Here is a 17,925-nt window from a genome sequence, read left to right on the forward strand (position 1 = left end):
AGAGTGGCAACCAACCACAATGCTGGTTCAGAACCTGCCCAAAACAGGTGGTCCCTTGGGGCCGCTGTTCCCATCTAGGTGGTCCCCTAGGGCTTTTATGCACATATCCTAATGATGCTTCCAGGGCTCCAAGCATTTCTGGCAACTTGTAGGGAGCTGCTATAGGGCTGGTTCAAAACTCATGCAAAGGAACCCATCTCTGCACTTAGGGGTCGATCCCCATTCCTGACCCCAAACAGGCCCATTAGGTAGCACACATAACTACCAATTATTGGACTGGCCATGCAGTTTTATAATTGGAGCCCCCATCAAACACCGCTCACTGTGGGGTATGCAGGGGGGCAGAGGTCTGTGTGGGTCTATGAATGAGTGGTGGATATATGTCGAGTGGGGGATCTTTGGGGTTCTCTGCACAGGTGGTGAGTATAGGCAGAGGGGTCCATGTGGTTCTACACCTGAATGGGTATGGGTCTGGGTGGCAAATCTGATTGAGTCTCTGCTTCCTTTCCCAAATGGGTCCAACCATGTGCATCAATATAAGGAGGCTCACATGGGCATCTCCATGGGAGTCCGCTAGGCAATGCACATGAGCTCACGGACCCGACCCAGCATGGGCCAGAAGCTGGCCATCCCTGCTGCAGAGGGACCAGCTGGAAGTGACCCTCCTGACCCACAGAAGCTACAGAACCAGGGGGTACAGGCCCAGACAGGACCCAGAAGCCAGGGCACTGCCCCCAGGCTTCTTTCTCTCCTTGTGTCACATGAAGAGCGCCTGCCTGGTTCTGGAAGGTTTGCAAGCAATGTTCAGACAGAGGGAGTGGGGGCAGGGAGGCAGGAAGGGAGAAGAAAAGATCTGAGCAGCTTTGAGCTTTCATATCAAAATCTGATCTCACTGCCCCTAGAGAAGGAGGAGGACAAACATCAAAGAACACTTTGCTGCTCGACAATTTTTAAAGCTATCAGAGCAGCCCAAGGCAAAGTCTCTGACAAGCATCAGGGCATTGACAAGCCATAAGGATGTGAAGGCTTGGTTGGTCCAGGATAAGCAAGGAAGTCGGAGCTCCTGGCACCCACCCACTACAGCTCCTGAGCTGCTTCCCAGAAGAGGGAGTCCCACTGTGGCCTGTATAAAGCCCCCCAAGGTCAGATAGGCCCTGGCCCTGGAGGGTAGGGAAGAGACCCCAGCAGGTCTGCCACCGGAGGCAGGAGGACCCAATCCCTGCCAGAGAGTCCTGTGCTTGCAAATAAGGCTTGAGCACAGAAAGGGAGGGGCAGGAGAAAAGGGCGCTTGGGGCAAGACTCCAGAGTCCCCTTTGCACACAGAACCTTGCTGAGGCTTTGTCGGAATGCTCTAGAATTTGCCTTGTACCTCCGCGTCCATGCACTGTGGTCACTCATCCCATTTAGACCAATGTGTGGGGTGGAAGGAGCCTCAAAAAAAAATCCAGTCCTGCCACCAGTTCTCGTTTCTCATGACCCTCCAAGGCAAGACAGTTCTCCCAGATGTCAGATCTCCCTATCCGGCCTGCTGCAGCTAAATCTCACTCTCTCCCACTCAGTCCTCATTTCCCTCACTGGCCACCGCACAATGAACAGACCTAGAAAAAGGCTGTCTGGTAGCAACAGTTGCCTGGGAGTCAGGGGGCAGAGTACTAAGGAGTGCTCTTAGATGGGCCTCAGTGTACTCCTCTGTGCAATGGGAGAGCACAACCAGGTGACCCCTGAACTCCTGGTCGACTCCAGATGCTCAAAGATCCACCTCCAAGAAGATGCTCAGCCAGGCACGGAGCCTGGTTCTCCTCTCCTGCTGGCTCCTGCCTGGGGGCTCCAGGCTCATCTGAGGCTCTTCCTGCGGCAGCCCCAGGGCCCCCCGGGGGCTAGAACAGAAATAGTGCCTTACAGGAAATCTGGAAGTACACGCCAGGCTGCAGAGCTGGTGAGGACCATGCCGGGCAGTAAAGAGGTTGATTTATTTTCATCAGTGAAATGCCGAAACCCAATCCCCGAAGCAAGCTGACCCAGCAGACGGCAGCAGCGGGGAGCGCCCCACCAGGGAGCAGAATTAGCTGGGTTGAAGCCTGCCAGGTCTCACCGCAGGGGCTGATGAGGGGAGGGACAGCGGGGGGGTGGGCAGCTTAGACCTGTGGCTCCAAGTCCCTCAGGAGGGCCTCCTCTCAGACTGCTGCTAGCCGGTGGGGGTCTCCGGGATGCAGGTACAGCAGCCGGCAGAGTTGGGCAGGCAGACTTTCCATTTTAACTCTTGTTTTCAGGAGTCTCAAACCCCAGGCTGCTAGGTCCACATGCCTACTTGTGGGGGGCAGGGGGCAGGAGCCAGAGCTCCTCAGACCCCTGCCCCTGTGAAGCCATGGTGAGAAATGAATGGTGGGCATCAGAATCCCAGCTCTACACCTAACTGGCTGTGCAAACACTTGCAGGTTACTTAACCTCTCTGTGCCTGTTTCCTCACCTGTGAAATAGGGACAAGACTACTCAGCTCACAGGAGGGTCCTGAGGAGTAAAGGGAATAACAGGCACCTCACAGTGTCCCACATACGGAGGGTACATATAGAAGACAGAGGTGGCTTTTCCTCCTAGTTCCTAACCAAGTCGCTGGTGGGGAGTGTCAATCACTAGAACCCTTACAAAGGCCACTTTGACACCATCAGAATGATACACGCATATATTCTTCACCCCGCAATCCCATTTCTACAAATTCCACTTCCACAGATAGAGTTGCACAAACAAAAATGGTGACGTACAAGGTTATTCTCTGCAGCATTTTTGAAAGCGATGAAAGACTAGAAATAAATGTCCACATTACTTAAATACAGTGAAATAAAATACCAGTTAAATAAAACATAGAACACCTGTGCACTGATGCATCTGAAGGGGGTAAAACGGCTCTTTACAAGCTATTATGGAAGAATACCTATGACACACCATTAGATGAAAAAGTTCAAGATATGAGCCAAATCCTTGCAATGGCTACCAGACTCCGCAGTGACCTGGTCCCCATTATCTCTGACCTCACTGCTTACAGCCTTCACTGCAGTGACACTGACCCCTCTTCTCATGCTTCCCAAGCCTATGTTTTGGGAAAGCTGCTGCCTCAGGACCTTTGCACTTGCTGCTCTTCTGCTGGTAATGCTCTTCCTCAGTTATTTTCTTGGCTGACTCTCTCACCTCCTTCAAGTCTTTGTTCAGATATCTCCTCCTCAGTGAGGGCTGGGCTGATCAGCTTTTTAAAAAATTTCAACTCACCCTCAACTCCCCCCAATCACACTTACTCCACTCTATTTTTTCCCAGAGTATTCATCATCTTCTGGCAAGCTCTGTCGTTTACTCATAATGTCTTTAAAAAAACTTTTTCATTGCCTCTCTTCTCCCACTAGAATAGAATCAGACGAGGGCAAGATCTTTGTTTGCTCATTGCTGTATCCTCAGTCCCTAGAATAGTGACTGACACATTGTAGGCCCTTGGTGACTATTTGTTGACCAAGTGAATGTTACTAAGGCTAGTCCACGTACCAAAGAACAAATGCGATTTGGTTTTTTTCTTTTTTCTTTCTTTGTCAGTGGAGCGGATTCAAGGTTACCCTTACTATCATGTTATTCTCACTCTCCTGTACTCTGTTTTCTCCAAAAGGAAGAGAAAGAAGAAACATTAGGGCTGTGCCAGCAGTCAGCATAACCCATAGCCTGGACATCGTGGAAGACTGGTGCCGGGATGGGGGGCAGGACCCATGGAGAGGAAGACCCTGAAAAGACCCAGGGAGCTAGGGCCGGCTCAACCCCCAGCTATCAGTGTGGCCTCCACAAGTCCCCCAACCCCAGAGCAGAGGGAGGAGCTCCCCCATGGGAATGCGGCCGGTGTTTGGAGGGAAAAGGTTCGGACACCTGCTCCATGTGGTAGGAAGAACCCTGGACATGCAGTCAGAGGCCCAGGTTCAAAGTCCAGTTCCATAACCGCGATCATCCAAAAATGAACTGACTTGCACTCTGGGAAGCATTTTATAAAGTAGCCCCCAAGATCAGGTCATGGTATGAGTAACAACAAACATGAACCGCTGACTTTGTGTGCATAGACACAGACACAAGCACCCGTAGGTGACCTCATGTAATTCTCAGCCCCAGAACGACAGGTGCCATCCTTGTCCCTACTTACAGGTGAGAACATTGAGGCTCAGAAAGTTCAACAAAAGGCAAGAGGGACTCACCCGCTGCAGGATTCTGTGTTTTTTGTGTGTGTGATTTTGTCCTATCTTTTCTCTGACTCTCCTGGTTCGCCTTCCCCTCCTGGACCCCAGTATGAGGCCCCCCCGGGCGCTCCCCTCACCCTCACCTCTACCCCCTCCAGCACTCCCACCTGCACCAGCTCCAGCATCCCACCCGCCCACCCCAGGACGACAGAAGTGGTGAGAGTGAGGTCAGTCTGAATCCACTGCTCCTCTTTCCCTCCACTAGCTAGGCTTGGAGCAAGGTCGTTTTTCCATTTCTAGATTGGAAAACAATTTGCTCTCCATGCCACACCCCCTCCCAGACTTGGTACATACACAGCCCCTCTGCAGAGCCATCCCCTCTGAGTGCCACCATCCCCAGAAGATGCTTCTCTCCTGAGAAGCCGTGACCCCTGGCCGAGATTCCTCTCCACGCAGCCACAGGACACAGTGGATGGTGCCACAACCCCTCCTGCCCTTATCTGCAGGCACGACTTTCTACAGTGTCTCCAGCACTAGGAGCCAGCGCAGGGCCCACCACCTAGGAGGTGATCGGTAAGGATTTGGGGGAAGAAAGGACACAGCAAAGGAAGGGAGAGAAGGAAGAAGGGAAGGAGGCCAAAAGGGATGATGGGTGAAAAGCAGCCACCTTTGGGGAGAAAACAAGATCTGATTAGTGGAAGCATCGGTGTCTTTCCTTGCACGTGGTTAGAGTCGGTATCTTGGGGTCTTGTGGGCTCTAGCTACTTTACACTTGTCTACAGGTCCAGCGGGGGTGGGGGGGGGGGAGTGCCCTCCTCCTGCCCTGCCTAGAGCTCGACATTCGAGCCCAGCAGGAGGGCCGACGTGCAGTCCAGGCCACTGGCCAGGAGCGCTGGTCTGCTCCGAGTGCAGCTCCAGCCTTCCAACCTCCACCTGATGGCAGAGATTACAGAAGACCAAAGGCACATTCACTCCGGATGGTATTGGTTTACTGAATGTTCCATGGGCAGACACTACTCTCCCGGCCTGCCAGCTGCCTTGCAGAGAGCCAGCGAGGGGTCTGAGGGCATCAGGACAAGCCCCGCCTCACCCCGCTAAGCAGATGGCTGGCAGATGCTGGGTCAGTGGTGTCATCTTCTCTGCCCACAAGGTCAGGCCGACCTTGCATATGGACTCCCCCCAACTTGAGGTATGAGAAGGCACCAGATCCTCCTTAGGAAGCCATTTTCTCCCTGCCTCTGTCACTATGTCTGTGCAGGCCATCCCACACAGAGACCCACCTCCCTTGCTTCTTGGCATCTCTGCCCAAGGATGCCAAGAGGACAAGGACCCAACCTCTCCACCACAGCTGATCCACTCTCTCAAAGCCAGGAAGTTCTACCAGGTGGCTAACTCAAACCCTTCCTGCTGCAGACTAAACCCTGGGTCCAAAGGACAAAACAGAACAGGGACAGATTTCTGCAGCAGCTGTGAATTTCTCCCTCTCTGCCCATCCCTGTCCCCTCAGCCCCTGAAGTCACACGCCAGAAGGGCTGCCCTCTCCAGCTACCAGGTTAGAATTTCCCAACAAGAATCATTCTGGCGCTGAACACCAGCTTCTCGGTCAGATGATCACCCCTTAAAGCCCTTTGCTCAGAGGTAGGGGCAGAGGCATCACTCCGGGCCCCCGGGAACCTCCTCGTGAGTTACTTGGGACCACCTGCGATCCTGCACGCCTCTCTTCCTGCTTCCACTCATATCTTACCCGAAAGGTCAGAAGGCAGGAAGGCCAAACCCTATGAAAGTATGTCAGGGGCAAATATGCACCACAGGCCACAAGTGTCCTTCCAGAGTGGACACAGGGGCTGTGTTCCCCCGCTGCCCAGCTGCCTCACTCCCAACACAAAGGGGCCACTTTCTGGAGGAGGCACTACCCTCCCTCCTCCTGCCTGGCCTGAGGGAGATGAAGACACACAGGGACATGTGGGGGGCTGAGCCCCTGCCATCCAGGGATCCGAGACGTGCCTCCTTCTCCGTGTCATGGGCAGCTTCTCTAGGCCAGCTGAAGCACCAGCTCTAGGGCTGGAAGGAGATCAGACCCAGCAGCTGAAAGCATTTCGGGCTATAGATGAATTATCTTTTCGATCTAGATCATTAAATGATGGGAAGCCGAATCAATCCCTGACTCTGGGCCAAGGGCCCCCATGCTGGAATCCTGCCTCCATCATCTACACGGGACACTATCTTGGATAGAGCCCCTCGACCTCTCTCAGCCTCTCTCCTGGCTTAGGCCCGAAGTCTGGAGGATGAGAGGCAGGTGAGGGGAAGACAGAGGGGCTGCCTTGGCCAACTGCATCCCAGGCTTGGCTGAGGCCAAGAGCATGCAGGCCGGCCGGGAGCCCTCTCAGATGCTGTCCGAGAGGGCCACCTGTTGGGCTGAACCGACTTCTCTGCTACTACCTGTTTCGTCGTCTATAAGGTGGGACCCCGCGTTGCTACCCGATGTTAACCTGGAAGTATCGGGATCTCAGCTGTGACAGAGGCCCCAGGAAGACGAACGCCCCACTCCCGGATGGAAGGCAGGCAATCGGCACACCAGCAATGCAGAGAAACATCACTGGCATCACGAGCGGGAAGAGATGACACCCCGCGGAACGGGAGGAAACACCCGCAAATCACTTATCTGATGAGGGGCCTGTTTTCAGACTAAAGAACTTACAACTCAATAGCAGACAAAAAAAAGAAAAAAGATTTTTTTTAAGTGTGCAAAGGTTATGAATAGACATTTCTCTAAAAATGGATCTCTAGTGCTCAGTTACCACGTGAAAAGATGCTCAACATCACGAATCCTGAGGGAAATGCAAACCCAGACCACAGTGAGATCCTCACTGCGCCTCATGCCCGCCAGGACGGCTAGGGTCCCGAAGGCAGGAGGCAGGGAGGACATGGAGATACAGGAATCCTCAAGGGATGGGACACGGTACAGCCACCTCAGGAAACAGTCCGGCAGGTCCTCAAATGAGTAAACATATCGCGACCCTATGGCCCAGTAATTCTACCCTTAGGTTATCTATCCAAGAGAAACCAAAACCCGGAATCCATGTGAACACCGGTCCACAAACGTCCACCACAGTTTTCTTTAAAATATCTAAAAAGTGGACACACAAAAAACGTTCGTTGACTGAGGTACGTATGCCCAAAATGTGGTGTGGCCGTCAATGGAGTATTACTCAGCAATCTCAAAGCCCAGCACTGACCCACGCTCCAGCAGGGAGGCGCCCTGAAAGGAACATGCCTAGTGACAGAAGCCGCGTGCAGGATAATTCCATTTACAGGAAATCTGCAGGACATTCAAATCTGTCAGGACGGAAGGGAGACGAGGCTGGGGGTGGGGGCAAGAAATGAGGGGGGAGATGGCTGCTGATGGGGAGGGGGAGGGGATGCCGATGGCAGGGGGGGGGGAACCAGGGGGAGGGGATTCCGATGGCAGGGGGCGGCTGCCGATGGTGCAGGAGCGAAAAGGTTTCACAGTTATAGGTTATGGTGATGGTTGTACAACCCCAAATATAGTAAAACCCACTGAATCATGCACTTTAAAACAGGTATAGTGCCAGTATTAAGATATATCAATGAATACAATTTTATTATGTGATATTGGGAATATATGGTATCAGCTGTTATATTTTTTTTAAGAGAGAGGCTGAAAACTGTTCTGCAGCTCTAAACTACGTCACACACATCCATGTCAAGGAGGAAAAGGATCAGGAGGGGGAGAGGCCAAGAGGAATTTTACAGTCTTGTTTTGCCGCTGGAGGCTTTTCCCGTGATCCCAGTGAGTCTTGCGGAGCACAGAGCAGTGGGGAGGCAGAGCCTGGCTCAGGCCCAAAGTCTGGAGGGTGTGAGGCAGGTGAGGGGACAGACAAAAGGGTTGCCTTGGCTAACTGCGTCCCAGGCTTGGCTGAGGCCAAGAGCACGCAGGCCGGCTGGGGGCCCTCTCAGATGCTGTCCGAGAGGGCCACCTGTTGGGCGGAACCGACTTCAGCAGGAGGTGGCTGCAGGGAGAAAGGGACGCGCGGGTCCAGAAGGGTTGTGACAGTCTGCCTGAGCGGCAGTCCCCTGCCTGAAGGAAACACGGAAGGAGTAACTTATGGAGAGCTCAAGGAGGGCGCCCAAAACACCCACAACAGTGCTGCAGGAGAGACACAGTCGGCATCTTTGACACTTCCAGAATCTTCCATTGGCAAAGAGCTCAGGAGTGGTCATCCGCATCTGTGTCCACACAGAGTGTGCCCAGTGGGCAGGAATCCCCTCCTGATTCCCACCCTCATTCCCTCAAGTCAGGAAAACCTAGTGAGCTGCCTCCCACACACACATATAGACACACCACCAGTGCCCAGCAGGAGCTGAAAAAGGGGGAAAAGAATGGGCTGACTGAAGTGCCAAGTCCACTGGCACTGGGCACACTGTCAATGGATGAGAGGGTGGCCCCAACAGGCATGGGACTTGCCCTGGTATCAGGCAGGTGCAGGGACAGCAGAGGACAGATTTAAGGTCAGTGGTAGACAGAGAAAGGGTCTAGATAACACCACCCTACAAGTTCTGCCTAGCAGTCACGAGACAGTAGGGCCTCCTGGTGAGGAGTAACCAGGAGAACGTGGAGTTGAGGGTGCTGGGCTCCAGGCAGGGACTAAGGCTCGCTATCATCTAGTCACTGGCACTGGCCTCATTATCATCTTTAGGGTTTTAGCTGAATCCCCCTTTGGAATCCATCCTCCTCAGTCCACTGATAAGGGAACTGAGAACCAGAGAGGAGAAGTAACTTTTCCAAGGTCACCCAGCAAGGTCATGTCAGAGGCAAGTCTCCTGACTCCCAAGAGTGGTTTCCCGGAAAAGGGGCAGCTATAGATGGTTCCCAGAGAGCAGAGGAGCCAGAGGGATGTGGAACCCTTCTGAAAAAGAAAGGGCTCGTATACATTCAAATAACCTCTCTCCTTCTCTCCTCCAGCACTTCAGTAATAATGATGACGATGATGATGATGGACACAAATTACCACGAGCACAGTAGATACCGGCACTCTGGATTTCACCTTCCACACGCATTACCTCTTTGAATCTTAACATCAATCCCATGAGGGAAGTACTGCTATTTGTACCCATTTTATAAATAGAACAGTTGGGTCTCAGAGAGGCAAAGTGTCTTGACCGAGGAACATGGTTATCAACAACAGGGCTCGGCACCAGATCTTCTGACTCTGGATCCCACAGACTTCATCCCTGCCATAGACCTTAATCTGTTCCACATTACTTCTGCTTTTTGTCTTCCGGGCACCATCTCTCTGCCCCCTTTGAAGCGTGACTTGCTTTGGCCAGTGAAATGTCACCAGAAGGAATGTGTGTCACGTCCAGGCAGAAACCGTGTGCACATCACAGCGTCCGCTCCCCACAGCAGCGCAGTGATGGAAACAGCTATGGGTCGAAGCCACCACCAGCCTGTCAGAGTAAATACGACTGTAGACCCCTTGCCGACCCCACTGGACAGGCAGCATGGGCAAGAAATAAATACATATTTTTGTTTGTTTGTTTTTGTTTTTGTTTTGTTTGTTTTTTTTGCAGCAAGAATTTGGGGCTGTTTGTTACCCAGCAAACCAAGCCTCTCCTGACGCCTACAACCACCACTGAGCACACTGTACCCCACCACTGCCCACCGCCGCCCACCGCCGCTCCAAGCTCACAAGATGGGAAGGTCTGAGAGGGAAAATCAGTCGGTCCATCTTAACGCCTCCCAACTCACAGAAAGAAACAATGATTAAGCTCAAAGAAACAGAAAGAACCACTCCCCCAGTCTCCTCATTTTATAGGAAATAAGGGTGCTCTAAAGAAAAGGAGTTACCAAGGGCACCCAGAACACAAATCTCCAGGCCAATGTCTGTCTGGGCCTGTCTGTCTCTGTATGTCTCTTGGCTGTTTCTCCTTCTCACTCTCTGACTGTTTGCTGTGTCTCTCCCCTTCCCTCTTTCTTCTCTCTCAAAAAAAATAAAATAAAATAAAAATCAGAGAATTCTTGGACAAGCCCAGCTCAGGAGCAGTCACCGCAGACCAGGGGCTCCTGGCTGCCATCACGAAGGCCTTTCCCCCAGTTCAGACAACAGACCTTGAGGAGGTGCTGGGTGTCTCACAGAACTAGAAGCTCGCCCCTGAGGACGGGAAAGCCTCTCCTCACAGATCCTCCAAGGGCTGAGAAGCTGGGGCACAAAACCACACCCCCTCGTCACCAGCCCCTGGCTCTTGGGGGCCTTCCAACAGAGAAACAAAAGAGGGCCTGATGGGCACCACACTTAAGAAACCCAGAAAGGGATGGTTCCTGGCCACCCTTGCCATCCATAGCCAGGCCCGGAGGCTTGTCATGGTCTCCATTTTTTCTTTTTGGCCCTGAGCTGTCCACTGCTGTGCCCAGCACACACCCCTCTTCCCAAATACCCATTTAAGTTATGAGAGACTTTGAACAACTCAGTGTCTGAGGAGGTGAGGGGACAGGAGAAGTGAATGGGGACAGTGAGGCAACTCAGGCCTGGCCCAGCCTCTGGGCTGCTCGGAGGTGGAAGGCAGCCCACAGCTCTTCACATGGAACTCGCTTCCGAGAAGGCTCACCCTGGAACACTCTGGAGGAATTTGGAGGCTGCTCTGTGCAGCATAGGCAAAAAACACAGCCCTGCTCCCACCCACAGGGAGCTGGGATCTGGGCACGGGGCTTCAGAACTCAGGCCAAACAGTTAATGGGGCTCCTGGAGGCTGTGAAACGTGGTGTCAGCCAGAGCGCTGAGCTGGCAGGCTCAGACCAAACCAGAGAAAGGCAGAGACAGCCTGCAAGGAGGAGGCTGGTGGGGGGCCAGACCGCTTCCCCCCGCATCCGCCCTGGACCTTCTCTTCTCCCCCCCCCCCCCACTCAGGACCAAGGCTCCAGGCATCCGGCAACCCAGAAAACTCCTTCCTCAGTGTCATGGGCTGACGTGTTCCCCCCGACCCAAGTTCCCCCCACCAAGCCCTCAGAATGGGGCTGTATTTGGAAATAGGGCCTCTAAAGAGGTAATTAAGTTAAAACACAGTCACATGAGTGGGCGCTGTCCTTATAAAGACGGGATCAGGACACAGACACACACACAGGGAGGACCAAGCGAAGACACGGGGAGAAGACCGCCATTTACAAGCACCAAAGGGACCATTGCTGCTGACACTTTGCTCCCAGACTTCTGGCCTCCAGAACTGGGGGAAAATACACGTCTGCTATTGAAGCTCACAGCAGATTTTGTCGCAATGGCTCAAGCAGCCTCAGACACCAGCCTGCGGGGTTCCCCAGACGGCACTCCTCCCGAAGTAAGGAGTCCTGGAGAAGGCAGGTGCTCCCCTGCTCCCCAGCCACAGGTCCCAAGGATCAGACCCTTCTCTAGTCAGAAGGTTCTTGTTATTGAGTTTCCATCTTTTATCACTTTCCCTTCCTTCTGGCCTGAGTATAGGGAGCTGTACAGGTCCCTGAGCATCCATGGTCCCAGCAGCCTTGGTCCACCACACATAGGCAACGCTCCTTTTCCCCTCTATTTCTGGTTCAGTTTCTGGACTCGTCCAGCATGAAACAGCCTGCCCCGTGTGGCGGTGAGCTCTACGCCATCCAAAGGTGTGAGATCTCAGACAAGCATCCACAAGGACCCCCCAAATTGGGGGGTCTGGGGCGCTGAATATGCTGAGCTCCAAGAGAGGTGGGGAGAGGCCAGAGTCAGAGCCCTGGATGCAATAGCAACCCCATGCCCTATGTCATGACCTCCTCCCCCCAGCACTACCACCCTCTCCACATGTTGGTGTGGCCATTGGAACAATGGGGTCAGTATAACAAGGAAGGAGCTGAGGTGCATAGTGGGGCTCCAAGCAGGAGGGTTTCCTCTCCCTCTGGCAGGTCCCTGGACTCTCACTGTGACAGTAGGACATCAGACAGGCTCTGTGACCAGCCCAGGCCACCCCAGAGAACAGAAGTCCTGTGGTCTTTCTTCCCTCACTTTGCTGCTGAGATTGATCAGGGATGTCCTGGGGGAATGGGAACTTGACCTGGGAATGGGGGGCTGGGGGAGACGGGTGCAGTCATCAAGGAAGGGGTTAAACACACAGTAGCACAGAGAGCGAAGTCAGAGGTCTCCTGTAGGAGCAGGAGGAACAGAGGGTAGAGGGCTGATGGCGCTCACTGCAAGGAGGGGGCAAGGAGCAGCCCAAGCCAGAGAACATCTCTCTCTGTTCCCCAGTGCCTGGCTCAGCGCCCCGGGCCTTCCCCCTCCGAATCACCAGGTGGCCTCCAGAGGGACTGGCCTGGCCTTTCCCATCCCCTCCCTCACCGGGCCTGAAATAGAGGCGTGCCATTTCCAGAAATGGCCTCACCTCACCTCAGACACCCGCCCTATTTTGAGAGGCCATCCCCTCACCAGGGCATCGTGGTGTGAGCACCCCCACACCCTCCTGGGGCAGGGGGCCGGGGTGGGGCATGTAGGGATGTCAAGGGACGCACCTCAACTGTTCCCTGCACTGAAGCCCAGCTACGCACCTGCCACAGGGCCAGCCTGGTGGTCTCCAGGCTCTGCGCCCCAGGTACCACTGCGTCCAACCCCTCCCCCACCCTGAGACTTAAGACAGGACTCCTCCGGTCAGCCCCGTGGTGAGAGGTGGGGACAGAAGGGGCAGATTCATCCAAGATCAATGGCGCCTGGGTGTGTCATGGGAGCCGGTGCCCCGAATACAGGCATCCACGGTTACCGAAATCATGTGGGGATTAGCGCTGGTGTTCCACACCAGATCTGCTCTTTCCTGGCGAGGCAACCCTACACATGTTACTGAACCCCACTGTGCCTCAGTTTCTCTACCTAGGCATAGTAACAGTGCCCACCTCACAGGTAAAGCAGTGACTCGCAAGGGCTTGGCACTGTGGCTGGCGCGGAACAAAGCCAGAGCGGCCTCCCAAGGCCAATGGGTCTCCCCCTTAGCTTTGTCTGCAAACGTCTGAGATGCTGGCCACGGTCACTACCAACGGGTCAGAGACTTCTGAGGAGCCACGACAGCTGCCGCCACAGCTCCTACCCCCCAGAAGGTGCCCAAAATGATCTGTCAACTGAATCCCCCGTTCACAGTGGAGCAAACCGAGGCCCTGAGAGGATGGTATCTTGTCAGAGGATCTGAACCCGGGCAGTTTGACTCCAGAGACCACATGCTGGACCCCGACACTAAACCGCCTTTCATGAAAATTGCTGCATTAAGCCAAGGACACCCCAAGTCTGCAGAAGAGGAAATGAAGACCACAGGAAGGCTAAGTCATGCCTTCAGAGGGCAGGATCCGGGACCTGGATCAGATCCAGGCCAGCACGCCCGCTCTACCACTCCACTATAGCATCTCAAGCTTTGCCTACCTCTGCCCATCTGTGACGTCCTCGGGGGGCAGACAAAGCCCACCCCAGAGTCCATCCCCCAGCCCTAGGGCCACTCCAGGGAGCTCCCTGGCACCTTGAGGCTCCAGCTAGAGCCATCTCCCAGGCACCCCAGAGTCTTGGAGGTTAGGCGTCCTTACCCCAACTAGTACCTGGGGAAATAGAGGTACAGGACTTGCCCACAACTAAAGAGACAAGCCCAGACCTCCTATTTCCCTCTCCAGACCAAGAAAATTCGCCAGAAGAAAGCGCTTCTCTCAGCCCTAGAACCTAGACCCTTCCAGAAGTGCCTCCAGCCAGGAAGAAAAGCAGGACTGGAATAATGATCACTGCTCCTGCCCCACGGCTGGCTTTCCTGTCCCTGTGGGGGAATGCAGCCCAGCAGCGGACAGATGGGCTCGGTCCTGGGGACCACCCCAACCACGGAGGTCCCAGCCCAGGCCAACCACAGTCGGGCCAGGCCAGGCCACAGGAAGAGGACAGCAGAGCCTCCATCTGCTTCCCCTGCCTGCCCTTCCCACCCTTCAGGCACGGGGCCAGCTTCTCAGCCTCCAGACAGCAGCCCCTCTGTCCCTGCAGGATGAGCTGACCTTTCACTGGCCAGAAAGTCCCACGGGTTCCATCCCCCTGCCTGAGGGAACGGATGAGGAGAGAGGAGGGAGGCAAGGGGCAGAGAAGAGCCCAGGGCTCACTCAGCCTCTCCTTCCTCCCCCGTCCTGCCTGTCATGGCTGAGGTCTCCCTCTGCCCTGCCGTCTGCCCCTTGTCTTCACTCATGGCAGTGGGCCTTCCCCAGCCTCTCTTTTCCCCTTAACTACCTTACCTTTTGTTTGCCTGGCACTTCATAGTTTACAGATTGTTTTGACATTTACCATTGCACGGAATCCACCACAGGGAGAGAGGATGGGGACACACCGAAAATACCTTGAAATTGCCAAGTGTTCTTGTTAAAAATGCAAACATCCCCAGGATGAAGACCGATTAGGCTGGCAGCCACTGGTGGCTCAGAGCTTATTCATTTCATCCTCTGCCCTCTCCCCAGGCACTCAGCACAGCAGAGGGAGGGCCGGGGTAGCAGGGAGCAGTGCTTGGGGAGGTGCCTCCGCAGAGTGGGGTATCTGAGCCCCTGGGGGAGGAGAGAGAGGAGGATGGGGAGGGCGGGGACTAAGGTAGACTTGAGGACAAGCCATTCACTTTGCAGTGCTGCCTGCCTGTAAACAGCATGCTCTCATCTAGGCCTAAATTCTAGCCCAACCACCGCCCATGTCCCACTCACTCGGAAATCCATCACTCATTTGGTAGCTTGAAGGTCAGAGAGAAAATCGTTTTTCAAGAAAAGGCCTAGAAGACTTGCAGAGTAGAGTCAACAAACCCAAAACCCTGGAGAAGAAGGTGGAAGGAGGCGGGGGTGGGGGTGCAGAAGATCAGGAGCAGGGGGCAGCCAGCAGGCCTGGCTGTCCCTAACCCGGCTCTGCCCCAGGGCCCAGAGTCCCCAGGACGGCACACCCCCACCCACCATAGGACCAGCTGCAGCCCGGAGCCTGGGAGCTGGAGTCCTTGAAAGGACATATCCTGGGCCGTGGGGTTAAATCAGAAGACCCTTCCTTCGAGGGGGTGTCTCAGTTATCCCCAGCTGAAAACCAGGGGATGGGCCGAGAGTCCCGAGGTTCCTTCCAGCTCCCGTATGCTGCAGTCCCAGGACCAAATCAGAAAAGCGAGTCTGCGCCAAACCCCAGCCAGGCGTCTCCAGGGCTCCCGGGCCCCAGGCATGTTCACTTTTGGAGCCCCGCCCCGCCGCCCACATTCAAATGAACCACACAAACATATACAACCCACAGCTAAACGTCAAAGACTGAACGGAGTCGCTGATGCCCACTTGACATAATGCTCGGTTTTGTAGCTAAATTAAACACGCATTAATTTCGACTGCGGCTTACTTTTCAGATTTTGGAGCCTATCAGTTTCCAGCTCTCAAACATTTTTGTTGGCTATTGATGAAAGTTTGCAGGCCCTACATGCTGGGTCTAATTCCTAGTGCTCTGACCCAGGGGGAGTCAGGCCGCAAGCCTGGAGACATCTAAGAGCAGGTTTCAAAGACATCTAACAAAGTGCTGCATTTGCTGCACAAGAATTCTGTCGAGCTCCACTCAAGGCCACCTCCTCCAAGGAGTCCTCCCAGGCCACTCCAGGGCCACGCCAGCTCTTGAGAATCCCTTCCCTGCCAGTCTCAGAGGCCAGGCCATTTGTTCCTTAGTGGTTGTTCGCCTGCATTCTTTAGCTCTGTCTTCATTGTTTCACACATTCCTGTTTTGTCTTATCTGTTTTGTCTTATCGTCCCCCATGGAATTGGGAGCTCTCCGAGATGCCGTGGACCTCACCTCTGCCTCCCCTCTGAACCCGGTACAGGGCCACAGCCCACCAGCAGCACCGAGACCGCAGGAGCAGGACAGTGCCGCGGGGAGGGGAGCTGCTGGAAGTCTGGGTGCCACCTACCCTCCATGCCGTCCTCTCGATGCCCATCGAAGTTGTCATAGGAATCCCAGCGGATGAGGGGGTCAGAGGTGTTATAGTCCACAGACACACTCGGCCCGTTCTCCAGGTGTTCCATGCCTGAAAAAATGGGGCAGGAGTGCAGTGAAGAGAAAGGAAAAAAAAAAGGATCAGCAGCTGGAAAAACAGAGGCAGCCAGCAGCTCCCCCAGGGCTGCTCCCTGAGGGGCTTCTCCTATTCCTGACCATGGTGGGGTGCGGCCAGTGGCACAAAGTGGGCAGAGAACCCAGGAGTCTGGCTCCTTGCATTATTCTTTTGTTTTATTTTGTTTTAGGATAGAGGGCAGAGCAGAGGGAGAAGGAGAGAGAGACCCCCAAGCAGGCTCCACGCCCAGCGCAGAGTCCAACACGAGGCTCGATCCCACGACCCTGAGATCATAACCTGAGCTAAAATCAAGAGTCAGACACTCAACTGACTGAGCCACCTAAGCGCCCCTGGTTCCTTGCATTCCTGAAAAGGCTCATACCCGGTTATAGGGGTAAATCAAGACAGGATACTGAGGAATGAAGACCCCACCCCCCAGGAGAAAGCTGGGGGGCCCTCTGGCTAGGTGTCTGCCTCTTCCTTTTCCGTGTCCCAGGGGCCCTTGCAGCAGTGCCAGGAGACCAGAAAGGCTACCCCTGGAGTCAGGAGGGGTGTAGAAGAGGTTGGTGATGAGCAGCATGGGGTCAGGACAGCAGGGAAGTCATGGCCATGACACTGAGAGGATACAAGGTCATTTGAGCCATCCCCCTGCCTCCTACTTAAGGTGTTCCCGGCTCCAGGCAGAAATCTGAGGGGAAAAGCAGTCTCTCCTATGCACCCATAGAAAGATGAAGACCACATGAGCCACAAGCCCTGCCTCCCGGGGCAAGTCCCTTTCCTGACCTGGCAGGCCTTCCTTGAATCTTCCCAGAGTCCCTCCGCCTGTAGCCTAACTTCATCTTGTCTCATTCTGTTCTCAAATAGGATAGAGAACAACTGGTCTCCACATATAACAAGTTTAAAGGCTTCACGACTATTATTAAACTGGCCTTCTCATCTTCAGGTTGAACCTCCTCAGTTTTCATAAATACTTCTCATGCAGCTAGTACCCCTGAATGTGCCTTCAGCCCCTCCTTCCATCTGCCACAGCCCTCAGTCTTGGAATATAATGGGATGGTGACCTAATGGGACCAGAACAGTATACCGAGCCCAGCACCTCTTGGTCGGCTCTTTTATTTTTATTATCCAAAGATTAAGTCACTGGTTCATGTTTATCTGGGGGTCCACTGTGATACCCAGATCCTTTACTGCTGGCCTGCCTCCCATTCACAGGCAACTTGATAATTGTAGAGCACTTGAGTGGAAGAACTGTGGAAGTAGGGAGAGGACAGGTTAGGATGGAGGCAACGGGGTAGAAAAATGAACTCTAACAAGCTTATACCTTGAATTTTCTCTGGTCCATAAGAAAATACAAATTCTACTTTGCCATATTCTGGAAATCGATCATCTGAAAAGGGAGAAGGAAAAACAAAAATGAGCAATTAATTCCCAAAAAGGACTCCAACTTTAATCTTTCTAGAGAAGATTAAAATAATATGCACATATATGGTTGATAAAACTATAATACTCTATACACATATATATAAAATATATATATAGATATAGATATACATATATATATCTAAATATATATATATAATGAAATAGGCCTCTTGCCCACTTTTGGCCCCAGTCCTACTTGCCTGAGATAACCATTCCCATTTCTATTTCTTATTCTACA

The 17,925-nt window shown here is 53.7% G+C and overlaps 1 protein-coding gene across 5 annotated transcripts in view; it reads right to left on the minus strand.

The window, feature by feature from the left end:
• LOC111149091 (tensin 1) overlaps positions 1-17,925 on the minus strand; it is a 164,815-nt gene that overhangs the window by 54,309 nt on the left and 92,581 nt on the right. For all 5 annotated transcript variants that reach the window (XM_022506325.1, XM_022506175.1, XM_022506254.1 and 2 more), the window contains 2 exons: positions 17,587-17,652; positions 16,125-16,241 (listed from right to left, as the gene is read on the minus strand). In XM_022506325.1, the coding sequence (XP_022362033.1) occupies positions 16,125-16,241; positions 17,587-17,652 (183 nt within the window). The remainder of the gene's footprint in view (positions 1-16,124; positions 16,242-17,586; positions 17,653-17,925) is intronic.

The sequence above is a fragment of the Enhydra lutris genome, unplaced genomic scaffold, assembly GCF_002288905.1.
Source record: "Enhydra lutris kenyoni isolate GAN:26980312 unplaced genomic scaffold, ASM228890v2 scaffoldscaffold1, whole genome shotgun sequence".
Lineage (NCBI taxonomy): Eukaryota > Metazoa > Chordata > Mammalia > Carnivora > Mustelidae > Enhydra > Enhydra lutris.